General features: G+C 38.1%; 1 protein-coding gene across 11 annotated transcripts in view; it reads right to left on the bottom strand.

The window, feature by feature from the left end:
- The window catches only part of Chd9 (chromodomain helicase DNA binding protein 9), a 227,019-nt gene that overhangs the window by 28,660 nt on the left and 170,797 nt on the right, over positions 1 to 27,562 (bottom strand). For all 11 annotated transcript variants that reach the window (XM_031340823.1, XM_031340818.1, XM_031340824.1 and 8 more), the window contains 12 exons: positions 24,585 to 24,761; positions 22,258 to 22,401; positions 21,909 to 22,164; positions 20,516 to 20,726; positions 18,147 to 18,342; positions 14,242 to 14,409; positions 13,400 to 13,579; positions 11,821 to 11,931; positions 9,861 to 10,057; positions 9,215 to 9,414; positions 5,627 to 5,786; positions 4,972 to 5,061 (listed from right to left, as the gene is read on the bottom strand). In XM_031340823.1, the coding sequence (XP_031196683.1) occupies positions 4,972 to 5,061; positions 5,627 to 5,786; positions 9,215 to 9,414; positions 9,861 to 10,057; positions 11,821 to 11,931; positions 13,400 to 13,579; positions 14,242 to 14,409; positions 18,147 to 18,342; positions 20,516 to 20,726; positions 21,909 to 22,164; positions 22,258 to 22,401; positions 24,585 to 24,761 (2,090 nt within the window). The remainder of the gene's footprint in view (positions 1 to 4,971; positions 5,062 to 5,626; positions 5,787 to 9,214; positions 9,415 to 9,860; positions 10,058 to 11,820; positions 11,932 to 13,399; positions 13,580 to 14,241; positions 14,410 to 18,146; positions 18,343 to 20,515; positions 20,727 to 21,908; positions 22,165 to 22,257; positions 22,402 to 24,584; positions 24,762 to 27,562) is intronic.

Below are 27,562 nucleotides of genomic sequence, written 5' to 3'. Positions count from 1 at the left end.
TTAAAAACATAGGGTTTTAATTCATAATTTAATTACACCATACAAAGTACTACTTTAGTATTAATATATAAATATATATTTATTAATATATGTTCATACTATTCTGTATAAAATGACAGTGTCAGATTATTACAAATGCTAATAAAAACCCATAATGCTTTGTCAGTTTGTCTGTTTTTATAAGAACGAGCTAGGGATAACTCAAGTCTACTCCCTCCCACCCTGTGATACCATTCTCCTTGAAATGTTCTCCAAATGACGCAGGTGACATTACTTGTAAGCCTGTTCATTTCTTTGTCGGTGATTTAGAACATGTACAAGATAAAAGATACATTCCTAATATTTTATAGCTAGCAAGTATGTTCTTTAATAATTTGGCTGTCATCTAAAAACAAGTAGACAAATGTGGTCCTGGAGCTAACGAAGAACCCTTCATGTGACCAGCAATGGTTGTGAGAGAGACAGAACGGACAAAAAGAGTTTCCCAAGTAGATGAAGGATGATGAGCTGCTCAGCTCTGTGGTTCACAGTTGTCTTCAGAAGGGTTTAGCCCATAGAGAGAACATGGGGGACATGACCTCTACAGTCGGTCAGCACTTTATGCAGATACTTCGTTATATCTTTGCTATGAAACAAACCAAAACTCAAAATGTTTTGGCTGAGTAGAGAAATAGAGAGAGATAGTGAGATTCTGATATTTTTCAAAAGTTGAAAAAAGATAAAGAAACTTAGCTAAAGAAAATATTTATCTATATTTTTAAAGATTTATTTATTTTATGTAATATGAATATACTGTAGCTGTCTTCAGACATACCAGAAGAGGGCATCAGATTCCATTACAGATAGCTGTGATTGCTGGGAATTGAACTTAGGACCTTTAGAAGAGCAGTCTGTGCTCTTCACCACAGAGCCATCTCTCCAGCCCCAAATACTTATTTTTGATGGAGTTTCTAATTCAAAAGGCAGGGAAATGGGATCAAACAGTGTCCCTTGTCCACCACCAGGTGGCACTTTGAGCTTGGCTCATTGTGATGAAAAGCTTGAACAAGGTCCTGCTTGTGAAAGCATCTATCAGCATACATACAGTTCATGGTTCAAAACTGAGTGCCACAGGAACATGAGGTGTTTGTAAACTGTTAGCAAAAGGGATACAAGACAGATTCGCATCTGTTGTTGGTTTTTGCTGGTTCTTTATTGTGTTTTGTTTTGTTTTTTGAAGGCTGTGTTATACTAAGGAGGCTGATTAGAATTCACTATGCAGATCAGGCAGACGTGAAACTTTTGTTCATTCTGCTTCAGCCTTCCAAGTGATTGATTTCTGCCTTTGAAAATGATGTGATATTTCCTGCCTAAGGCCTTTTAAAACTTCCTAAAATGAAATTTTCCATTCAAAATACATTTAGTACCAATAAATGCAACGAATTTAAACTGATGCCCTCAACTTTGTAAAGAGGCACCTGCAGGAATTTATGATCAATGGCATGATGCAGTATTAGAGTATGTGGCTCAACAAAGACTTGGAGTGACAAAAAGGTAGACTTAGTCCATAGAACTGAGGAAAAGGAGTGTCTGAGCAGAAAAAGGAGAGAAAGAAAATCTTCTAATCAAGAGTAATCAATCATGGCAAGTGTGAAAAATGTAATTTTTAAGTAAGAGGCACAGATTTGAGATAGAGATCTGAAAAAAAAATTAGAATTGAAATAAAAAAGTTAAGGCACCAAGATGACAACCACAAACAATGAAAGCTAAGTGGTAAGTGATATGTGATAGTTAGTCTCAAATATCGGGTTGGTGAACTCTAGAAATGAGCCAGAGAGGAGCCTGTGTGGTTATTTTGATGAGGGTAACAGAGGAGAAAAGCTACTCACTCTGATGGGCACCATTCCCTATGCCTGGACCTTAAGCTGTAGAAGAGACTGAGCTGAGCATAGGAGCTAGCTACTCTCTGCTTCCTGGCTGAGAAAGGGACATGGCCAGCAGCTTCACGTTCCTAACATAAAAGAAGTTAGCCTATGACGTCAAAGGGAGTATCAATATGGTGGATGAGACACCATTATTGTGATGCATTTCATGTACAAATTTGTGTTTAAGGTAGAGGAGATGTAAACTTCATAAAGTCCAAAGAGAAGTAGATTTACTTTTTTTTAAAAAAAAGGGATAATCAACAGAACCTTGACTAGGAAACTAAAAGTAGGTCAGTAGGTCAGTCCTAGCCAAAGGAAACGAGGCAATTAGTCAGCAAGTATTTACTGAGTACTTAATAATTTAAAATTCTCAATTCTACTGGGGAGGAGAATGCTCAGGATTGAACCTAGGTCCTCATGTGATAGGCAAGGGCTCTACAGAAATCGATAGTTCAAGCCACAGATGATAATGTATGAGAATACAATGATCAATAAATTACAGCACTTAAATTACAATGAAAGAAAAAGTTTTGAATAGCAAAGGAATTAAGAGACATTAAAATAAATGACTGGGTGTGCTTTACATGGTGTGGCAGGAAGGCCTACTTGAGAGGATAACAGTTCTGCTGAACTTTGAACTACATACATGGATAGCTCTCTTTTTGTAATTTCTGTTATATGTGTGTGGGTGCTTTGCCTGCATGTTTGTCCATGTACCACTTGCATTCTCTTGGTGGCCAGAAGAAGGTGTCAGATCTCCTGGAGCTGGAGTTGGAGCGTTGGCAGCTGCTCTGTAAGGGTAAGAGTCTAAGCTGGGGTTTTCTGGAAGAACAATGTACGTGACTAACTGCCAAGCAAATTCTGGAGCCACTGGCATGGACAGTTCTTTGGGAGATCTGGACAAAGCATATTTAGGCCAGAACAACACAGTGTAAGTTTGACCTGTTGGATGAACGGAAGCAATAGAGTGGCTGGAACCAGAGTAAAGGACAGAATAAAGGGAGTTTGAGAAGTGTGTGGGGACATCTTAGGTTCTAGAACCTGGATTCTGCTTTAGGCGGACATTTTGAAGGGATGTAACATTGCTTTGGAAAAAAAAATCACTCTAGCTGCTGTAGAGATATTGTGGAGACAAGAATACTCAATGAGTAGGTCTCAACAGAAATTTAAAAAGAGAATTGAGGCTAGACTAGAGATTTAGAGAAGAGGAGGAGAGTGCCCACGTCGGCCTAGTTTTCATGGAGCTGAGGAGTTCTCTTTCATGATGGAGGAAGAAGACTCAAGAACCACAGCATCAAGCGGGATTCAGTGTGATGGGAATTCCTACACATGGCAATGGAAGGAAAGAATCATGGATATCTATGAAAGACATTTTAAGAAGCAAAGAAAGAAAGAACAAAAGAAATAGAGAAAGAAAGGAAGGAAGGAAGAAAGAAGGAAAGAAGGAAAGAAAGAGGAAGTAAGAAAGGAGAAAGATTGACATCTGTGGTCACTGTCTATGCTAAGAAATATTTTTGTGCAATCATGGAAAGAAAAGATCAGTTAGAATGGGATGATAAAAAAATATAAACAAAGAAGTAAAAGAGAAAAATCCAGGAGTCTGTTGAGAAGGGAGAAGGGAAGCATTACAACAGAGATATGTACTATGGAAGTTCTCCTTTCTATCATAAGTGACTAATATGAACATGTGTGTACATGAGATGGAGGGAGGACGGGGAATGAGGAAGGGAAGGGCCTAGGAAAGAAAGATTCCTACAGAAGTAAAGCTCTTAAACGAACAGTAGAGAGGGCTGCAAGGCTGTAAATTGGTGAAGGAGAGGCATGTCTAGTGTCGCTAAGGGGGTAAGGTAGGTAGGCATGGATGCAGGCCGCTCTTGACTGGTTGTTTTCTTCTATGGAGTATGTCACAGGGTAATTTTTAGTCATTGTTGGTAAGTTGGAAGGGTGCTTTGAGGAAATAGGTAAGGAAGAAAAGAAGTTTCCAAGCCAGTGTGGCTAAACAGTCTGTTCATTTCATTAGTTTTCAATATTCATGGCTTTGAAATAAATCCATTTCCCATTATGTTTTTTTTTCTAGCCATGTTCAGGTGCTTAGAGCAAGGCAGGAAGTAGGTAGATAGCTTAGTTTCACCTAACCTGAAGTTACACTGGGTATATGAAACAGTGAGACAGGCAGGCAATGGGCTGGAGGAATTTAGTATCTTAGGGAATAAAACTAAATAATAAGGAAAAAAAGGAGGGACACAAGAAGGTAATGTCTAGTGACAGAGTGATGTGCATATGCCATGATGAGGTCAGAGAGTTCTAAGGACAAGTTCTCAAGCTTTAAGGGAGTTGGGAAGGCCGAGCAGTGATCAAAAGTCACACGGGACAGGGATAACAGGGTGGATCAAGCCTACGATTACTGGATTACTTCTACTTGATGGCTTGCTTACATTTAGTTCCTGAAAATACAGGGCTAAGTAAGTGGTTAAAGTGCGTACAAGTTTAAAACAGACACTGCAGAAATGAGAGAGACTAAAACACACTGCATGGAGTTAAGAAGCAAGACGAACCTAGAAATGGTTCCCCTGGCACTTCCCTTGCATCTTATCCATGCATACAAAGTACGTCCTCAGTTCTGTTCACTGATGCCATAAACTACTTAAGGATGAATATTCATTTGGTCTTTATCTTCAGTGTTTCACAGTGCCTGAGAGTATTCAAAATAGGTCCTGGGCTAGAGGTGTAGACAGGTGGTAAAGCACACCTGGCATGTACAAGCAAGCACCCTGGGTCTAAACCCAACAACACAAAGAAAACAAAATAACCCAGGCTTTTCTGAAGAAATGAGTTAACTGTCTATCTCATGGGTTTCTATCTGAATTCCATTCGGGCTACATAGAGTTCTTTAAATCACTACTCCCACATTTGTTGCTGTATTTTATAACAGAATCAAGGATGAGCGTAACAGAGGAGAGACCAGGGTCAGATCCCTATGGCCAGGGGACTTTCCTCCACTGACTATGTGACTTTTCTGTTACCGTATAATTCTGCCTTCACTGTGTTACTAAAACATTTAAGTTACCTTGCATCAACTCCATCAAAGACTTTTTGACTCTCATTTCCAATGACTTCTTGCTTTAGATAGTACAGCATCCTTACACGAAGCAGGACTCTATAAATAGATAGGTAAACAAACAAACAAACAAACAAACAATAAATAAATAAATCAACCAACCAACCAACCACAGGAGACAAAGATGTTAGCTACTAAAGGAAAAAAAAAGTCAATGGAGGGGATTATCTATAGACTTTTGTTAATTTTCTGGTCTGTTTTGTCTGTCTGTTTGCTTCAGAGGATTTGCTATTCAGCTTTGTCTGGCCTGGAACTTGCTGAGTAGAAAATGCTTGCTGTGAACTCGTGGGTGAAGTTTCCCACCACTGCCTTCCACACACCACACAGTGAACATGTGTGTGCACTACATGCTTATACAGAGTCTTTAAATAATAATGATTATGTATGATCAAATGACCCTCATCACTGATGCTACACAAAAGATACTAAAAAATCTTTACAATGGTCACTGTTAAATGCCCAGGAAGAGACAAGTTTATCTGGAGATTAATTTTATTTGCTGATAAAACTATATAAGACATTTCATGACTACTTGTAGATAGCACATGATGTTAAAAGCATAGACTCGGTTAGAACCAGCACACTCACGGTGCCTACGACCTACTTGTTGCAGTGGTGCTTCACGTGTTTCTTGTAGCCCTCGTCCTGCAGGAGCTGCTCTGGGTTATATTTCCGCAGCCACTCTGCTTTCTGGATATCAAAGGAGCTTGGCTGAGTCTTCACTTTCTTCCCCTTTCGGCCCCTGGGCACGGGAGCGGAGAGGCCTGGAAAGAGGAAAAGTACAATTGAAATCAGAAATACCTTGTATAAAAAGCTATGATGTGAAAGATGTTTCAAATGCAGAAGGTTGCTGGAGACTTTCGGGAGTCTCTGCAGGTTACACAGAGGTCTTTAGCACATTAACGGTGTAACAATTACAACTCAAACACAATTCAAGATGGCCTCATAAAAATTAAGTCAATTTCACAAATAGAGACAGCACTCACTCTGGTGGCCTCTGACGCTGTAACCTACCCCCTCCTTTACTGTTGGCTCACTAGATGTGAGAAATCTATTTGTTCTCTTGCTCTCCAGAATTTGCTTTATTAATAATAGGGGATGGTTTAGCCCCAAGACAGCTAAGGTCACCTTTATGTCCTTGAGAGTTTCATATGAATTTCTTCAAAGAAAAGTGGATTACTGTTCAGGTAGATCACATGTGCCACACTAATCCAGTTTTCGAGAAAACAAAATCAACCACAATTGAAGTCCACACACTCCTCTCCAGTCTGTCCCAGAAACCAGAAATATATGGATTCCTGCTTATTCCTTGTGTATTATACTACACATGCTTATAAAACACATATGTTTCTATGTCTGAGGTGTTTCTAGTCCTTATTTCCTATACTCTACTCATTGGTCATAGACTCTGGAGGGTATCTGTGCTAGCTCATGGGGCTTTAGTCCAGTGGCTTTAAGTACAGCTCAGGGAAACAGTGTGACCAGAAGAGCTCATATTTATTCATTCATTCATTTATTTATTTTTAAGGTTTATTTATTTATGTGAGTACACTGTAGCTGTCATTAGACACATCAGAAGAGGGCATCACATCCCATTACAGGTGGTTGTGAGCCATCATGTGGTTGCTGGGGGGATTTGAACTCAGGACCTCTGGAAGAGCAGTCAGTACTCTTAACCACTGAGCCACCTCTCCAGCCCCATGGGTATTAATCTGTGAGATGTCAGACTTGTTTTACTCTTAATTCTTGAAAATAACTAACGAAACAATTTTGACTACTTCACCTGATTTGTTTTTACCTCACTGGTTAATAGAATGAGTAAATTAGAAGAATGCTTTTTCTTTTTCATCTTTAAAAATTACTTTTAGCATTCAAAATAATGCACTTCATTATGAAGAAATGGACAGAGCTTGTGAGTATAGGATCAAAAGATGTTCATTTGTGGGAATTTTTGCAGCCAGTATATTTAGTTTTGCATCTGATCTTTAGTTTTTTTCCCCTAGGATTGCCCTGGCTGGTGCACACACTTATTTACGATCTTTATACCTCACACCTATTGATCTTTTCCTATCTCCAGAGAGAAGCATCCGTCAATCTAAACTATGGCTGTAAGAGGCCGAGGGTATTGGGGACCTGAGCCCCTCTAAGCAGCTGTGATCACAGTCTGAATCTTTTCATGTCCATTTTTAGAGGTCCCTGGTATCACAAATTCTTGTGTGAAACATATCAGAGTTTTTGCCTTTTAGAACCAGTAAGCTAAGGCTTAACTCTTTCAAGGTTAATAAAGTTGTCAGCACCTCTTTGCTTCCACGCTCCAAAATGTCATTGCTATTTCCCCTCTCAGTTTCCCTACTTAGGATGGTTCATGCCTGTATTTTGAGTGTGGACTATAAGCATATACAAAAGGAGATGGAAAGCTATGATGGACTGCCATGTTCTATTATTATTAACCATTAATGCAGGGCCAATTGGTTTCATCTATATTCTTTTCTTCAACTCCTCACATTTTGTTTTGATGTAAGTCAAAGATAGCTATCATTTAATTCATGAATCTATTATTCATGAACCTTTATCTAAAAGGTAAGGAGTCACTAAACATGTCTGGAAATGGAATAATAGCATTCTTAATACTGCACATGCTAATGTAAATCATCTGGTAAAGAGTTCATTTCCCTAGGTTGTTTATCTCAGTCATGACATAAATTAAGGCCTCAAAATGCCACAGACTGCTAAGACACATCTCTTTTAGTTACAGTGGGTATTTTTGCAACTCTACTAATATTTGGGGATGCATAGTTCTTCATGGGCAGGAACTGTATACATAAAATCTACCCATTAGATAGATACCAGAAACATGCTCAAAGTTGAGATGCACAGGATCATCAATCTCCAGTTGAGACTCACTGGAGGGCATCAGATCCCATTAGAGGTAGTTGCCTCTGCAAGCCTCTGCAAGCCTTCCCAGTCCTACAATTAATTTGTTAAAAGAGTGAAGTCTTCTGGCCCATAGAGCTGATCACGCTTAATACCTTCCATTTCCTTCTTTATTTTAAATGTGTATTCTAGGAGAAAAGTGGAACCAGATTAGCATGATGTTTTTTTTTCACCTTTACCTAAATGCTAGTTCCTCAAATAAACTGATTTGTCTCCTCCACTGACCTCCTCATCCAAACAAATGCTTGCTGCTGTGCTCTCTTGGAAGTGTATAATGATTCCAGTGTCATTTCACAATGTTTATTACAACCTGTAGTGGTTTAGTTAATTTAGCTATCTCCTAGGTCTGTCTTCCCAGCTAGAATGTAAAGCTGTGGAGCCCAAGGATCTTCTGTATTTTTTTCTCACACCGCACATACATTGGACAAGAACATATATTAGACAGGTAATACGTATTTTGTGATTCAGAAGAACAAAACTCGAACATAATTTTAAAAGCAAAGTAACTTTTCATTTTTATAGAAAGTACAATTGGTTTATGGTAGAAAATGTATTATATATAGAAATGAGCATTCTGTCATCGAGGAAATAAACTAGCATATACCAATAACAGCATTTCAATCAATCACTTTGGACAGCGAACTAACTATTGCTGTTTTACATACTCCAATGAAAAAACCAATCCTGAGAATTATTATAAAGCAGTGTGATTCAGTACGTCTGAGGCCTTAAAATTCTGTGCTTACAAGATCCCTGGAGATGGCATGATTGACCCAAAGACCATATCTAAGGCACTAAAGATGCAGACACCATCAACAGAGAAAGATTTATGCACAGGCAATAGGAGAAGTTTACAGAGCTTTTTACTGAATCTTGTTTTCAACTGTGTCAAACTGGAACAAGAATGCCCATCATTAATGGAGCTATAAGTCAAACTCTTAAACTCGCATACCATGGAATACCAAGAAAAAGCTGAGAAATGTGACACAGCCATACAAGAAAAAGCTAAGAAATGTGACACAGCCATATGGACTCACGGTGACACACTGTGAGGTCAACAGTTTGCAAAGTGATACAAATTTAACAGTAATATATGCATACCCACCCACCCAAATCCACAACACTGACATTTGCTGAAGTTTGACTTTTGAGTGTAAATATAACGTTTGAAATACTATCTGTGTTACTTTGAAATTTTACATGAGAGTACAGTATTATTTATACAAGATCTTTTTTAAAAGGAAACAGCTACACTTACCTAAGTGGTTCTGCAGCTCACGAGTCTGGCCATCTTCAGTGGGAGTGATGAGATCCCATATGAAACCTTTAATTTTCTCATCGCCCCGATAGTGAACGAGGCAGTAGGCTAAGAGGGCCCGGCAAATGACTTCCACATCGTGCTCATTCAGCTGCCGCTTAAACCGCCCGTGAGACAGGATCTCTCTCCATCGGCCCCACCTGGAGAAAAGGGACAGTTAGGATGATACTCGTTTAAGTCTCAGTAAAATCATAACTCATGCATAAAGGCCACAAAACAGAAGAATTCTGCCATTCTACAGTTTTACATATGGTTTCTCTTGTGTGTAGAGCAAAGCAGAATGGAATAGTGATTTAGAGTATGTCTTACTCAGTGACACTGTCTGCTTTGTATTTCTAAATGTGCACATGTAAGAATGAGGAGCTTGATGTGAGCAGTTTACTCAGATCATTGTAATTACAGAAAGATAATACATGCTAAACACAGGAATTTGGGATACTTTAAAATAGATTTTGTTGATTCTGGTAAAATTGGAAATATATAAGTTTATAAATAGTATTATATAAGTAAATTTAAATATAGTATACGAAAGTATTTAAGCTTATATATAATTCCTTATGGCAAACACTAAACATAATGTTTTTACCCATAAACCAGTAGGTTTTTCTCCACTCTAAAGCATTCGGTCCTTCCGTAGCCACCGGACCGGTCACAGGGTCTCCGGAGTTTGGGTTTTTCTTCTCCTTCACTTTCAGCTTCAGATAATTCAGCCAATTCATCTTTTGTGGCACTAAAGGGTCTGGTTTGCTTCCGAATTCTTGGGGTGTCAATAACTAAACTGTTCTGTAAAATTTAATGTTACAATTAAGGAAGGTACTTCAACCATTTTATTTACAATAAACCTTTTAATCTTCAACTTTTAAATTACAGAAACAATAAATAGTAGTAGAAAGAAAACTGAGTAACTATCAGACCGCTACCCTAGCAAGTCAACTTAAAGCACACTCTCTTTCTCTTTTTAAAAACAATTTATTTACTTATTTTATCTATGTGTGTACACTGTCTCTCTCTCTCTCTTTAGACATACCAGAAGAGGGCGTCAGATCTCATTACGGGTGGTTGTGAGCCACCATGTGGTTGCTGGGAATTGAACTCAGGACTCTGGAAGAGCAGTCAGTGCTCTTAACTACTGAGCCATCTCTTCAGTCCAAAAAAAACATTCTGTTTTAAAAGTGTTATGATACATGTATAATTCATGCCATTAAATTCATAGACTAAAAACAAATTGGTATTTTCTGTCATTAATATAAACATTGCTGTGTTTTTACAATAACCATAATATATGTTAGGCTCAATTTCAACTTTACAATTTGTTTACCTAAAACTGATTAATAACTTAATTTGGGTTACTTTCAACTTCAAAATACATAAAGCTAAAGGGATCTTTTTGACATAAGTTTATCTTAAAGACAAAAGAAAAATGAAATGCTCAGGAATTGAATTTCTGGTCAAATGTTTTAAATCTTTTGCAGGTCTATTTAGTTAGCTCTGTACAAAGTGATTATGCTAATACGTAAAGACAAGGCAGTGTCTGGATGCCACTAGCCAGTTCAGTTTTGCTCATTCGCTGTATCTTAAGAGCCTGCTCCTCTGCAGTGGGTATATTGATACAAAGATCATTAGGATAGAGTTTCCGCTTAAGAGGAATCCAAAGTTTGACAGTCAGATAAATGTGCTGAAAATAAATTCTACTCGCTATGTTTTACAAGGCAGGAAGAGTACAAAAGCTGGCTGGGAGTTAAGGTACATAAAACTTTTAAAGAAGTGTAATTTGCAAGGTAGAAGATATCATTACGAGTAAACAAGGAGCCCTAAATGACATCAGATGCTGAGGAAAGCCCCAGAGCAGAAAATAATACACAGTAGCAGGGGAAGCCAGGATTGGAGAATACAGGTCCTGGTGTATTCTATTTTATACACAGTTTTCTGTATTTATAGACAAGTAATCTTAAGTGTATCTGGTATAAAGCTAAGAATTTTGTTTGTCTAATTAATGTATTTTAGAAGGCACATATTGAGAACACAGAAACGTGTGTGTGTGTGTGTGTGTATTGTATATGAGTGCTATGTCTGTAATATACACCTGCATGCCAAGAGAAGGAGTCTAATCCCATTGTAGATGGTTGTGAACCAGCATGTGGTTGCTGGAAATTGAACTCAGAACCTTTGGGAGAGCAGCCAGTGTTCTCAAACACTGAGCCATCTCTCCAGTCCCATTTTTTCCTAAACAACCCATTAATTTTAAAATTCCTTGAAGGATTTAACTGTTATAATTATGATCATTGTGCATTAGGGGTGACTTTACATTTCTCTCGTGTCTTCTACATGTATTAGTTGGATTTTGATAAGAAAGAATTGTCAATTTTCTTTTTCCCATGTTTCTTTTTCATTCTTTTTAAATGATTTGTGTTAGAATAATTTTAAGACGTACTTTTCTCATCATCTTTTAACATCTGGCTGACTTTTCTAACTGACAGAAATACAAGCTCATATATATATCTGCTACACATAGTGACCAGCCTGATGGTACCCTCATAAATACTTACTCTGCCACTGATGGTGTCTATATCTAGTTCTGCTTTCTTAGCCCATTTTTGCCAGAAGTTGGGATCATCTAAGGAAATGTCTGTCCGATTTCCAGAGGCTACAAAACTTGCCTGAAATATATAAGGAAGCTTTAAAAATACTTAGACAGTAAAAAGGTAAAACATTTGAAAATAAACCATTATCTCTTTCCATTTACTGTTTACACAGTTTGAATTTGGCATATGTACAAGTACTTAAGCCATGCTCCAGTACAGCCTGAAATATAACAGGATTTGTCAAGGCAAAAGGTTTTCAATGCCAACACAGGCTAGAGCTTAGGAGCAAAAATAAGCAAGTTACTACTGTATATTGAAACCTTTCAATAAACAAGGATATTATCTTCTTTTTAGCAGGAAACTGCATGAGACAGAGGCATAATTTCTACAATACTACAGGAGCATTAAGAAATTACAGTAGAATTAGCCTGGCGTGATGTCTCCTGCCTTTAATCCCAGCACCTGGAAGGCAGAGGCAGGCAGATTTCTCCATTTTAGGTCAGCCTAATCTACTTAGTGAGTTCCAGGACAGCCAGGGTTGGGTAGAAGGACCCTGTCTCAAAGAAACAAACAGAAAGGAACAGCAAGAAAGAAAAAGAAAAGAAATTATGGTGGAATTTAATTTATGGGCTAGCAATACAGTACTTGTGCTCCCCGTTAGCAAATAAATAATTAAAAATTTAAATTACATATTTGTTTCTTGTTACATGTATGTAGTGTGTATGTGCATGTGTATGCATGAGTGCGTTGTGTGCATGTGTGAGCCCCTTTTACTCACTGGTCACTGACCAGCCACAAGTGTGTGCCACTTTACCCTGCTTTGTTGTTGCTTTTTTTAACCTAGTAGATGGAGACCCAAACTCAGGTCCTCACACTTGTATAGCAGACACTTTAACAACCAAGCAATTGTGTCAGACTGTCTTATATGCTGAGGTTAATATAATGATTAACTTTTTTACATAATTACAAATACACAAAATGTTTAACTTTTTGTGTATGTTTATGTATGTGTATGACTATGTATCTAAGGGTATGTATATATGTGACAGTCAATGAGTAGGCTGCTTGCCTAAGCTTGCTGAAACCAGCCTGGGTACAAGACAGCCTCTCTCAAAACAAAATCCCGCATGTGGTTATTACAGTTAAGTTACTATGTTCTTTTTTTTTTTTATTTTTTTATTTTTTGGTTTTTTGAAATTTAGTATGTTCTAAGATGAAAACAAAAGATATAAACTAAGATGTGAACACCACTGCCACATTTGGTTTTCTAGATAGAGAGACTCATTCATTAAGCTTTGTTACTCTAAAGCCCTGGTTCTCAACCTTCCTAATGCTGTGACCCTTTAATACAGTTCCTCATGCCGTGGTGACTCCAACCATAAAATCATTTCATTGCTGCTTCATAGCTCTAACTTGCTGTTATGAATTATAGTGTAAATATCTGATATGCAGGATATAGATGACCTCTGTGGGGGTTGTGACCCACAGGTTGAGAACTGTTGTGCTAGGGACCCTGTGACAGACCCTGACTGTGTGTTGTTACCTTAGCAAATGTTGACCCACGTCCTTCTGATTCAATTGTAATAGTTTTTGTACGGCGGAGTAAAATCTGGTCGATATCTTCTTCACAGAACTTAGAGCCTTCATCTTCCTCCTCCATAATGGCCCCATATGCACCTCTTCGGAGCAGGTCTTCTATTTCTTTTTTGGAAAGCTGCTGAATCTAAATAGAAAAGTAATTTTAGAAGTGATAGTATTTTAAAGGTCACAAAATGAAGTATGGAATTACCCCAATACAATACTAAAAATATGCAATGTCTTATTTTGGGCTTGGGCCACATGTGAGAAAAAATTCACTAAAATAGTATTTTGAAGGCATTGAATTTTTTTTGTTGTTTGGGATATGATTACCACTTAACTAAAATGGTTTCAAGTAAACCAATGCCTCACAGCCAAGTAATCTCCATTATAGTTCTATGATTCTATATTAAGCAAAATACTTAAGGCAAAAACCACACAACAATGACAAACAAATTCATAACCCATAATTAATAAAAGGACAAAGCCAGTGTTAGGAACTGGTAATTTTTAATAACCAAAGAGCTTTATAAATTCTACTGTTATGTCATGATACAGATGTCCTCGGACGATGATAAAACATTTCTGTTTTGGAAAGATTCTTAAGGTCTGGCAGTTCTGAAGCTACATATATAGAACAAACACCACTCAAAAGTACTAAGTGTCTCACCATTCTGAAAATTCTGTGCTTGTGCACAGAATAATGTTAGACGTTCCTTGTACACAAAACATGAGTGAGACAGTTCTGAGAGAAAATTAAGTAAAAGTAACACAGAGCCCCACATTAAAACCAAAAAGTATACGTACACCACTGACATTACTGTCTCTTCCGCTCATGCTCTGTAACACGGCTTTATCTAGGCCCAGTTTCAAGCTGGCTCGGTCAAACATCTCTCTCTCATAGGAGTTACGAGTTACTAATCTGTAGACTTTAACTGCTTTGTTCTGACCAATTCTGTGGCAACGAGCTTGGGCCTATAGAGAATAAAAAGTTATAGATTATCTTCCAAAAAAATATACTGAGAGTAAACTATATACAGAGAGCAAGAAAGTATAGGAGAATCTTTTGATACGATGAGGAGGAATAATCCAACAATTGGCATTAAAATCGATTTTAAGACTGTCCTTATAGATTCCTTAAGGGTCATGATGTTTTAGATTAAGCTAATCAATGCATTTATTTTTCTGTGTATGTGTGCATGTGGGCAAGGGTATGCCACGGATCACATATAGAGGTCAGAGGGCAACTTCGAGAGATAGTTCTTTCCTACTATGTGGGTCCTGAGTTAAACTCAGGCTACAAAGCTTGGCAGTAAATGTCTTTATCCACTGAACCATCTTGCCAGCGTGGATTTCTGTATTTTAATGGGGATATGGTTTGGTGACCCTAAGAAACCCCAAATCTTAGCTGAGTATAGTAATTCCTCTCTGTTATCTCTGCATTTAGGAGGCTGAAGCAGGAGGACTTTCAGTCTGAGGTCTGTCTAGGCTACATATCGAGTTTTGGATCAGCTTGGCCACAACACTAGGACGCTCACCCCTACCCCACCTCTGACACTCCCAAAACAAACAAACAAACAAACAACAAAACAAGTCAAGAATAAACAAGAAAGCATGAGGGATATGATGGCATACACCTTAGATTCCAACACTTGGGAAGTGGAAGCAGGAAGACCTTTGTGAGCTAGCCTAATTTACATAGTGAGTTCCAGACCAAACATGGATATAGAATGACTCAAAGTAGAATAAAATATCTAAAAATAATGATAATAAATAAAAGCATAACAACAAAATTTAAAAAACTTGAGAATTTCTGAGCATAAATATGAAATGCTAAGTGGAAATGTCTATACTTGCCCTGTATCAAAACTCACACTTATAAGCTATGTAAAACTACCCTTGGGTTGTGTTATAGGGTATACTTGAAATAAAGATAAATTTCAATATTTATACTTAGACCCCAAAATTTTGAAAATCTTACAAAATATAAAGTATTTAAAATGTAGAAAATTCCTGATTCCCAAAAATGTGGACAAAGAATATCCAACCTGGAATTTAAAAACCCTGAACTGGGGACTGAGGGGACCGCAGCCTCATTATAATTATAATGAAAAACTAATGTCATTACAGTGTGGAAAGTGGAGACAGGAGACTGTGGAGCTTCGTGGTATATACTGAGTTCCTACGAACCTTGACATTTGGAATAAATTTCAAGGAGTCTACAGAATATATAGTCTATCTCCTCAACATTAGCCCCATTCTGCTCATCTCAAGGACACAGCTAGTTGGTTATAAATGCTGGGCATGTGGAGACAGACCTGAGGCCTTAACTACTCAAGAGGCAGAAGCTCAATTTTGATGCCAACACAGTGAGGCCCCCATCTCAAGGGAATAGATGGCTAGGAGTATAGCTCAGTGGCACAGGCCTGCACCTAGCATGTACAGTGCAATGTAGAGATAAAGTGGATAACTGTAGATATTGATGCTGTGCTCATAGCTAAAAACTCTGGACAGAGTACAGTGTTGCAGACGACTGTCTTCTGTGCTTGACACGGCTGGTGCACTCATGAACGCAGAGTAGGTGCCGTTACTGCAGAAGACTTGCATATGACAGAGCCCATTAACGTTTACTCAAGGAAGCAGTAGGAACTTATGCAGCTACAGCCCTCCCCAACGATCTATAGGCAAAGCAAGCTGCTTGAAGCAACTCACTGAGGCCCCACTCTTCCCTGAGGATTAGAAGCAAGTTAAGGATGCTGGGGGAGAAGCAAGCATTTCCTTCTCTGGTATAGCTACTGATAAGTTGCTTATGATCCTGTAGATACTCCTCACCAATTAAATTTATTAGATCACCAAAAACAAAACAGAAACATGTGAAGATAGAGGGGTCTGGTTGGAGGATGAAGGTTACTAGTGAGGGAGGAAGACAACAGAGAATCCTGGGGGATGAATACAACCAAAACACAAAATACACTTTATATTTCCAAGTATGAAACTGCCATACTGAAGCCCATTATGCATGATGTATGCTAATTAAAATGAGGAAGAAATACTATGTAGCCTATAAAGTGAAAAATACTGTGTCCTTCTATATATGAAGAGATTGATTTAAACTATGCATTAATCTTGGATACATTCCTGATATTTTGAGCTAGATTATACAAAAAACAAACCATTTAAAATGTTATTTTGGTGCTGGAGAGATGGCTCTGTGGTTATGAGCACTTGTTGCTCTTGTAGAGGACCTTCCAAAGTCCCATGATGGCTTACAACCATCCCTAGCTCCAGTTGCATAGGATCCCACACTTTCTTCTGAGAGCACAGGGATCCACATGGTACACCTCCATACACAGAGGCAAACATTCGTACACATAAAATAATATAAATAAATCTTTAAAAAGTTAACTTTTATTAAGCTTAGTATATCCTTAATTTATTGTATTTCATAGCTATTTAAAGTATTACTACAAATTATAGAATAATTAAGACTATCAAGAATAAAACAGATTTCATGTATAATTTATTCTCATTTCATATCCCTTCCTAAATATGTGTTTTCAGCAAATCTTAGCCTTTCTGGTCACTTGTTGCTGAGATGGTGTGTTCTGTGTGGCCCTGGCTATTTGGGACTTGTGTAGATCAGGTTAACCTTTAACTCTGAGTTCTGCCTGCCTTTCCTCATGGTGCTGGGATGAAAGACGTGCAGCCTTCATCACTCGCACTATTGGTTATCTCACTTATATATGTATGTTTTTGCCTGTGTGTATATGTGTATGTGTCCCATGCACATGCCTAGTATTCTCAGAAGCCAAAAGAGAGAATCAGTTCCCATGGAACTATTACAGATAATTATAAAATATTATAATGGCTGATAAAAATTAAACACGGGTCTATTGGAAGAACAGCAAGTGACCTTAACCACTAAGCTATCTCCTGACCCCCAAACATTCTTAATATTCTTGTTTCTATGAAGCCCATAGAAAGACATAGCTTTCACACCTTCAGTGTCTACAGTATTTTGTACATAGGTGTATTATGGCTCAATTTTACATGTACTATATGATGTCTATATTACATTAGGACAAACGTAAATTCTGAAATTTTAATTTTATTGTAAATTATGATTAGAGGTAGAGTTTAAGTCTCTTACATCTATATGGTCTTTTTGGGGAGGCAGAGATGAAACTCAAAGCCTAGGACATCACTCTTAGAGGGAATCCTTCTTTCACTGAGCTAGGGGATCATACCAATACTTTACTCCTCCCCCTATATATTATTTTATTATATTATTGTGGGACTTCGTTTCTTTTGTTTTATTTTGAGGCAAAGTCTCACTTTATGGCTTTGACTGGCCTGGAACTGGCTATATAAATCAAGCCGGCCTCAAACTCAGAACTCTCCCTGCTTCAACCTCAGGAGGGCTGGGATTAAAAAACATGCACAGTCATGCATGGCCTGCCCCCATATTTTAAAGAAGACAAATACTGTACTTAATTATTACATATTTTCATAAGTTAGTAAGAAACACTAAAGGTGTATTCTATCAGTATATTATCATTAAATGACAAAATAATTTCATTATACACAGGTGTTTCTTAGAGAAACACATTAATCTGTCTCTATAAAAATATGAGGATCACCAAAAAAAAAAAGTAACATGGATTTTTTTTTTTTTAAAAATTACCTTCCTTGTTAACCAAGAAATTTATTACCTGGAGGTCATTTTGAGGATTCCAATCAGAATCAAAAATGATGCATGTATCGGCTGCAGTCAGGTTGATGCCTAGACCTCCAGCTCGGGTACACAGGAGGAAAACGAAGCGATCCGAGTCAGGTTTGCTAAACCGATCTATGGCTGCTTGTCGAAGATTCCCTCTGACTCTACCATCAATCCGCTCATATAAATATCTATTTAAATGAAAAGCAGTAAGTTTAAAAGTTGAGTATAGTGAAAAATGAAGTTATAAGACTATCAATGGCAAAGTCAGCTTCCCTGTACCTCACTACATCTATCTGGTATAAAATTAAAAAGCAACAGCATCATAAATATTTGCTACATTTGACACATGCTAACATAAAGCTACAAATGTCTGCATTCCTAGATGCACATATTTTATATTGCTAAAATCCCATTTTGAACCTGGGGACTGTAGCTCAAGGATAGAACACTTGCACACTGATTTGTGTGACAGAACAGAAACACTGATTTGGTTTACACTGCTGCAAAACAAACAAAACAGAAAACTTGCATAGTGAAAAACTACTCACAGTACCTAGACTGCTGATGTCACTTAATGATCACTTTGACAGGACTACACAGAAACTGTGAGTGTCCCCATGAAATCCTCTCAATTACTACAACAGTGTAGCGGAAGACTAGCTGGAATGTTGTATAAGTCTCTAGAGTCCTATACAAAGCAACAATTTAAAATGTCTTTTATTCTTTCTCATTTACCACTCAACGTTTTTGTTTGCTTTTACTTTTTGAGACAGGGGTTTCTCTGTGTGGCTCTGATGTTCTGTAACCAGGCTGGCCATGCCAAACTCAGAGATCTGCCTGCCTCTGCTAGCCAAGTTCTGCGGTTAAAGGCATGCTCCACCACCACCCAACCAACATTCAATCTTTTAATTGCAAGACATATGCATATCATTTCAGAGGCTGTCACAGGGACTTAAATGGTATTTATTTCCTATACTTCCTTTCTTTCACATATTTTCTAGTGTTTCAGTATAAAACAGAGTATAACTTCTAGTGTTACTCATAATGTACAAAAACAAACAAACAAACCAACCTGAGGATTTTCCATAAAATTCACCATTTGAAAACTGCACAGATTTAGCTCCTCATAAGTTTTTTATACAAGGCAATCAAGGGAACGGAGAGATGCCCCCTACCCATTGCCCCCAGTTAACAGCTCTGGCTGCTTTTTGCGAAGATCCAGGTTTGATTCTCAGCACCCCTCCCCCATCAGGTGGCTCACAAGTGCCTCTAATTTCAGAGCCAGGTATATGACTCCCTCTGGTCTTCTTGAGTGCCTGCACAAATGTGGTGCACATAAACTCATATACAGATGGATATGCATGAATAATAGATAAATATTAAAAAGAAAATGAAAGAATTTTTAAAGGCAATATTGTGATTTAATAATCTTATGTGGTAAACTTGAGAGCAATACACATTTTACTATGAGTTAATTTAAGTGGAAATACCGCCCAGAAATGCAAGCCCTCAAATTCAAACCATAGTACTACAAAGAAAACAAAGTCACAATGGAGCCTGGAAGGTTTTTTTCAGTTGGTAAAGTGCTTGCTACGCACACTCAAAGACTTGAGTTTCAATCCCCAGGATCCGTGTAAAAGTGATATCTGGGAAAATAGTGCCATGTGCCTATGATCAGGGATGGGAGGAATAGGGTGGAAGATCGTTGGGGCTAACAAGCCAGGCATTCTAGACAATCAGTGAGGTACCCCACTCCCCCCCCACTCACCCACATGTCACATAATACACACACTACACAAAATAACTAGCAATAACAATGAACTACACAAGCATATAATATCAACTAATATGAACTTTTACTTAGGTAAAGTGATCAAAATCTCTCATATTAAAATCAATATGGAAGCCACTTGGTGGTTTCACATGCCATTAATCCTAGCACTCCAGAGGCAGGCAGAGCCTGGTCTACAGGGTGAATTCCAGGACAGCCAGAAAGCTACACAGAAACCTTGTCTCAAAAACAAACAAACAAATAAAAAAGAACAAAAACAAATGAGCAAAATCAACAGCTGAAATTTCTGATTTCCTTTTATAATATACTGATATGAAATTGAATCTCTGATATTCTCATCAAATATCCTATATATGCTAAATTTGTTTATATAAAATACTGATTAAGTTAAATTCAAGGCTTATATTGTCATGAACCAAAAACTGAAACAGAATAACAAACCGATATTAAACAAACCAGAAAAAACTAAAATACAAGCAAGTTCTAATTATTTCAATGAAATAAAACAGAGATAAGAACATTCCCCCAAAGTTTATGAACTAGGTAAACCACACAGTACGCTTCTGTACCTCTTGTGGATAAGATAGTCTTCCAGGATGTCAAGGCAGCGAACCATCTGAGAGAAGATAAGCACTTTATGGCCGCCTGCTTTCATTTTGGGAAGTAACTTATCAATGAGGACCAGTTTACCAGCAGATTGGATCATTGCTTGCAGATGAAAATCAGAGGCAGATGGATTGTATGTATCTCTAAATTCTCCAAGTATTTTCTCCTCAGCACCTGTGCAAACAGGAAGCCATGAAAAGAGCAATAAAAACTGTCCGACAGTTTCTAGCTGCTCTAGGTAAAATCAGAACTGGGTCTCTTTTGGACTTGTAATGCACAAATTTCCAGTGCAACTAACTGTTTTGCTTTTATTAGAATTATTTAAGTTTGTATCTACCCTTCCCCTAACACAACACTGTTAATTTCACGAAGATATAGATAATGTCTTCAGCGTGTTTTAAAGTGTTTATATAGATTTGTGTCTGCTAGTGAGTGTCTAGGAAGGAATAACAGAACTACAGGTCTGCCAGGCAGGGAGGCTCATGGGAAGCTGAAGCAGGAGGATGGCTTGGAGTCTGATCCAGCCAGGCACTACGAGGAAGACCTTACCATGTCCTCCTGCCTGAACCCAAATCATCCCAAAACCTAACTAAAACCTAACAAAAGAAACAAGAAACCCTGACAAAACCAAAATAAAACAAAAGAATTGTGGCTCTAAAGCAAAGAAATAATAAATACATATACCTTGAAACATGCATGTATTTTTAAACAAATTGTTAACACTTCTTTTAAAAAAAATCTTAATTTTTGGGTATAACCAAAGGATGATTATAATTGATCTGGATGTGAATGTTAGCCACTAACATAAGGAAACAGGAAAATATCACAAAGGAAGCCCTGTTAGGTCCTCGTCACACTTGCTTCCGAGACTCCAGACAAGAATCAAGGAGTTTTCTGCGTTCTTTGCCCAGCCTTTCTAGTCATAGCAGTATAAGGATTCCACAACACTGTCAGTTATCTAGGATAAGTGAATAAACTCAAACACATGCACAGGGAACCCTGGTAGAGAACCAATGAGACTGTGCAAAGCACCATTAGGACAAAATCTGAAACACTAACTAGAATATGTAGACTGGAAAGAAACCAGGAAAACATCGTAAATGCAGACACTTAAAGATACGTTTGTCTTCATGGTCACTGATGGGAGGATTTTCCAAGACAGAGTGAACTCTTAACCTTGTGACTTGGTGTGCTCAAAGTGGACAGAGTCACACTGCCTCTGACACGGGGAGACGCTTGTAAGCCCTCAGAACGGCCTAGGAAAGTGCTAACACCTGGAGCTGCCAACAGGGGAGCGTGGCTTTTTGTTGATTACTGTTGGAAAGGGAGATGTCTGGTGTGGTTCCTTTTAGCTACCTTTGATAAGATATGGATGATTGCAGCATTTCCTGAGCTCCATCATGGTATTGACCAAGTTAGGGACATTAGTTTGTCCAGCTCCTTTGGATAAAAACGAGAAGTTCTTCTCTAAAATAGCCCTATAGTATTTCTTTTGAATGTTGGTAAGCTCTACTTCAATAATAGTCTCTTCCTTGGGTGCCAATTTCTTCTCCACATCTTCTTTTAATCGTCTCAGCATCATTGGTTTAAGGATAGCCTGAAGTTTCTGTACCTGAGTAAGCATGAGAGATATATCACACATGCATCTAATTATCATAGAAATTACAATAAGATTTGTACTTATTTACAAAAACCAATAGAGCACCTGTTCCTCTGTTTTCAGGTCTCCAAACTCTTGCATGAATGTTGATTCTGATGGAAACCTTAAGGGCTCAAGAAAGTGAAGAAGGCTGAACAGCTCCTCGACAGTATTTTGGAGAGGAGTGCCAGTCAGGAGCACCTTGTGTTCCTACAGGAGACAAGAACAGCTGAGTGAACGCCTTGGAATTGAAACGAAATGGAAGCTGGCATAAGTTCCAGCACGGTGACTGCAACACAAGCAAGGAGTTTCTGACCCTACTATCCACAAGTTGATCCAAATGGAACAATATTCCCATGATATTAAGCAATGTATTATTCAGTAAATCAAAAAAATTTTATCAATTTTGCAGCTTACCACTGTTTATGTTATTATTATTATTATTATTATTATTATTATTATTATTTACCTATTTGTGGTTGTAAAAGTTCTAAACATTTGAAGAATCATATTTTAAGTGTTTCAAAGAACAAATCAGTGTGGAAACTTGTGAACCAAAAGAAGTTCATTTTTGAAATCTAGATATTGAGATTCAGTTTTTCACAGAAAAGCAAACTGTTGAGTCCCTGAGGTTTTATAATCCAAATAGGTAAAGGTCTAAATATATTTCTGATTATAGAACTCCATCAAAACTTAAGAGAAAATAAGAATTTTAATAACATACTAAAATGTGATTTGATAACAATCTCCAAAATATATTTTCATATTTCTGTATATCAATATCTAAATAATAGCTATATATCTGATAAGAATTGGTCTCAAAAGACAGACAAATAAATGTAAATATTGGAGTAAGGAGTTGAACTGGGGTCCAAGTACATAAGGAGAAAGAGACTCTAATTTTTATTGGGTGTCATTATGCTAATTTGCTCTAGTATTGATGCACTAGTTATGTGACAATAATTTTTAAAAGGTTACAAACATTGGCATTTTAAAGAAGCGAACATGCAAATAGTAATATGAGCTTAAGAACCTCTACTATTATTTAGAGCAAACACCATGAGCATATAGAGTTGGGTTTTTAGGTTGGTGAGATGGCTCAGGGAGCAAAGGTGTTTGAAGCCTAGCTGGACAGCCTGAGTTCGATCCCTAGAATCCACATGATGGAAGGAGAGAGCTGACTCGTCTGGGTTGTCCTCTGATTCTATGTCATGGAGAAAGATGGGCTCAGTTTTCTATCACAGATGATATGAGAAGTTTGGTGAAATGGCTTCCTTTTACATTATTCCCTATATTTTTTGAGATAAAGTAATAACTACACTGTTTTCCCATTCCTTTTTCTCTCCAAACCCTCCCATGCCCCTCTGTGCTCTTCTTCAAATCCATGGCCAATTTTTTTCATTATACAACTTGCTCGTTCTATATAATGCTGCTTGTATGCATGTTTTCTGGGTTGACCACTTGGAACAGGAGAACCAATTGCTCTACTCTTCCCTGCGGAAGACCATTTCTCCCACCCTCACCACTCTTCAGTTGCCTGTAATTATTCGTGTATGGTTAAGGTCTGGGGTCCTTCCCCATCTGCTTTAACGTGCCTATTGTTGTTCTTGTTGAGCTCACGTGTAGGCAGTCATGTTGGTAGCTGTTCAGGTGTAGCTTCTGATATTCCTAGGAGATACAATCTTACAGCAAATGCCCTGTTCCTTTGGCTCTTACAATTTTTCCAACCCTCTTCCATACTGATCTCTGAGTCTTAGATTCAGGAGTTCTATTGTAGACGTATGTCTGTTGGGGCTCCACAACTCTGCATTTTGATAGGTTATGGTTTTCTGTAATGGTCTCCATCTGTTGCAAAAAGACGTTTCCTTGATGTAGCATGAGAAATGGCTTTTTATAAAGGAATTTAAGGTTTGAAATTTTGTAGCCTTATTTTCTTTGCAATGGTTCATTTCTACAGGTTTCCTCTATTGATTTTGATTTTATTTGTATGGGTATTTGCCTGAATGTATGTGTGACAAATGCGTGCTACAGAGGCTACAATAGGAGGTAGGATGCCCCAGAACTAGAGTTGATGATGGCTGTGAACCCACGTGGATGCTGTTAATGGAACAGGCTCCTCTGCAAGAGCAACAGATGCTCTTACCCGTTACACCATCTCTCAGGTCCTCTTCTTTTAATTTTATAAATAATTAAATCTGATCTTAGAAAGTGGTATAGCTTTACAACAAATGCTAATTAAGGCCAAATAAGCAAAATATCTCAATTAGCAAGATAGGACTTTAAATGCCAGCTCTATAAAAATTTAAAACAATGTTTTAGCAGTAGTTTTGAATCTCCATGTCCTTTCCTACCTAGTTAGCAAACTAAGCAAAATGATACGTTAAGGTACTTACCAGATTCATGAGTTTCAAACCCTCCAGGAGTTTACAATTTTTATTTTTTAACCTGTGTGCTTCATCAATAATCACGCATCGCCAGTCAATTGTATTAAGTTCTCCACAGCCCCCAAGAATCATTTCAAAAGTAGTGATGATGGCTTGGAATCGGTATGCTCCTCGGATGATGCGCCCCTAGAAGTTACCAAACACAACATGCAGGGAGAATGTCTTAATTTCACTTTATATTATGGCATAAAAGTAGAATGTGTTATAAGCCATTTTTCAATAATATTTTTACATACTTAAAAAATTCATTATTAGAAATATATTATTTAGCTGTTCAATAACACTGCCAAAAAAGTCATGCCTATGAGGCTTTTTCTGTAAGCTTCAGAAAGAACCTCAGTTCAGTTCCTAGCATCTACATAAAAAGCAAGCTCAGTGTGGTTTCATCAGGCAGGTGGAGTCAGGAGGAGGCCTGGGGACAGAACACCAAGCAGTCTAGCCTAAATGAGCTCCAGGACAAAGACAAACCTTAGCCTCAAAGGTGAATAGAGTTCCTGAGGATGAAACTCAAGATTCATTCTCTCCCTCTCTCCCTCTCTCCCTCTCTCTCCCTCTCTCCCTCTCTCTTTCTCTCTCTCTCTCTGCTTCTCTGTGTGTGTGTATCTCTCTCTCTCACACACACAACTACACAAGTGTATTATTTAAACACAAGTAAGTATATTCTAGTAAAATGACTTAAGAAAAGAATAGAGGCTAGATGTGGTGGCAGACATCTTTAACCCCAGTACCAAGAAGATAGAAGCAGGCAGATCTCTGTGGGTTAGAAGCTATACTAGTCTGCATAATGAGTTCCAGACCATGCAGCGCTTCATAGTAAGACTGTTTCGGGGTAAAAGGGAGTGAGGAGAGAATGAGTCAATTTTAAACATGATCATTATAAAATCTGGCCAAGGAAATTTTAGTACTGTTTAATATTTACATCTATGAATTCACATTTACAAAGGCAAACAAATAGTGAGTATCATAATTGCCATGTAAATAATTTATTCAGAGAATAGTTATTGAGTATCTATGTACTGATCTTGTTCTAGTTGCTGGAGATATAAAGGAAAGTAAAACAAACTCAAGTATTATCCAAGTGGAACCTAGATGCTCATGCTCCTACTATAGGCCACCACTAGTAAGAAAGCAATGAGCCTGGTGACATCACTGTCGTCTTCCAAAGGACGACAGGGAGAGTGTGCCTGGGAGGTGACACACAAGCAAAGACCTATGCTGATAGCTATGTATGTGGAAGAATTTGTCCCCTGAAAAAGTAGCCAGCACAAAGAGCCTCAGGGATGCCTGATAGCATGGAGATGACATCAAGGATAGGGTAGCTGCAGTCAGAAGGGTGAAGAAGGGTGAGGGAGTAGGGTAGATGCCAAGTATCTGGACTGTAAGATCTTACTCCCAACAAGAAGCTAGTAAGAGGAGGGGCTCAGGCTAAGAATCGGTGGGTGCTCAAGTGGAAATGGTCTCTAGATGCCAAGGACAGGGTCATAAGAACCATTAACAGTGCTGTCACACGTGGCCAAGTCTGATGGAGATCTTGACAGTAGCAGCAGCAGGTTTCTTAAGTTACAGGTGTGGAACGGGATGTAGAGAAGACTCAAACTACTCAAGAGCAACCTGTGGGTCGCAGCCCCTATAGGGGTCACATATCAGACATCTTGCATATTAGGTATTTACAATTCTTAACAGTTGCAAAATGACAATTATGAAGTAACAATGAAACAATTTTCTGGTTGGGGTCACAGCATGAGGAACTGTTGGGAAGGTTGGGAACTGCTGCTCCAGAGCTTTGACTTGAACAGCTGGATTGTCCAGCTGCTGTTCACTAAGATTAGGAAGCTAATGATTGCTGTCCTGTTAATGTTAAGACTGAGATAACTGGAGATGTTAACTAGGCATTTTACAGGACTCTGAAATTTAGGAAAGAATTTAGAGTGATATGGTTTTGGGGACTTTCTGTCAGCATGTAAGTAATTTAAGGTTATGCTTATGAAAGAAAGGGGATGAGAGGAACAGATGCTGAGGAGACCGGACATAGATACAGTAGCACAGTTAAGAAGCTAATAACCCTAAGTGCAAGGGAGACACAAACTCTTAGGTATTAGAAGACAGAAAGGATGAGAAGAATTGTGTCTCTGGATTGTTTTTAGATTATTTCATACTGTCTTTACACTGTCCACTGAGCTACACAGCAGCTCTAGTAGAATATTACTGCCATGGGTACACAGAACAAACTCATGGCATGCCAAGACTTTGCAGATACGATTCCTATTGTAACCAGTGCTCTTGGGTCTGATTAATAATAGTTTTGCTCTGCTTTTTTACTGGGATCTACATAAATTTTGTTATGACCCATTTCACTCAACTACAAAGTTAAGTCAATAAAATCTATTTTACAAGGTCATGCTTATAAAGATTAACTAGAAGAATATATGTAAATTGTTTAAAAGTAATTGTTTATGGATATTATTTCTTTATGGTACTCTTTCCTGAGTAAAAAAAGAAAAAGAAAAAGAAAAGGTTTGCTACTACTATAATTCTTAAGGTATTGAAAAAATTGAAAACATAGAAGAAAATATCCAACTAACTGATTAAAATACATTTGTAAGACTTTTTTGTTTTTTGTTTTTTTGTTTTTTGTCAAGATAGGGTTTCTCTGTATAGCCCTGGCTGTCCTGGAACTCACTCTGTAGACCAGGATGGCCTTGAACTCAGAAATCCACCTGCCTCTGCCTCCCAAGTGCTGGGATTAAAGGTGTGTGCCACCACTGCCTGGCACATTTGTAAGACTTAACTTTAAAAGTTGTATCTGAAGAGGTAAGCAGGAACCAACATCTGTCCCAACACTGGGAGTATCTGGGACCCGTGGGACCAGGCACACAGGAACTCCACCAGCCCAGTGACTCGGGTTCCTTCCGGTCTGTCTGGGCTGG

The sequence above is a fragment of the Mastomys coucha genome, unplaced genomic scaffold, assembly GCF_008632895.1.
Source record: "Mastomys coucha isolate ucsf_1 unplaced genomic scaffold, UCSF_Mcou_1 pScaffold22, whole genome shotgun sequence".
Taxonomy (NCBI): domain Eukaryota; kingdom Metazoa; phylum Chordata; class Mammalia; order Rodentia; family Muridae; genus Mastomys; species Mastomys coucha.
The sequence above is the reverse complement of the archived record's forward strand: the minus strand, read 5'-3'. Positions and strand labels throughout refer to the sequence as shown.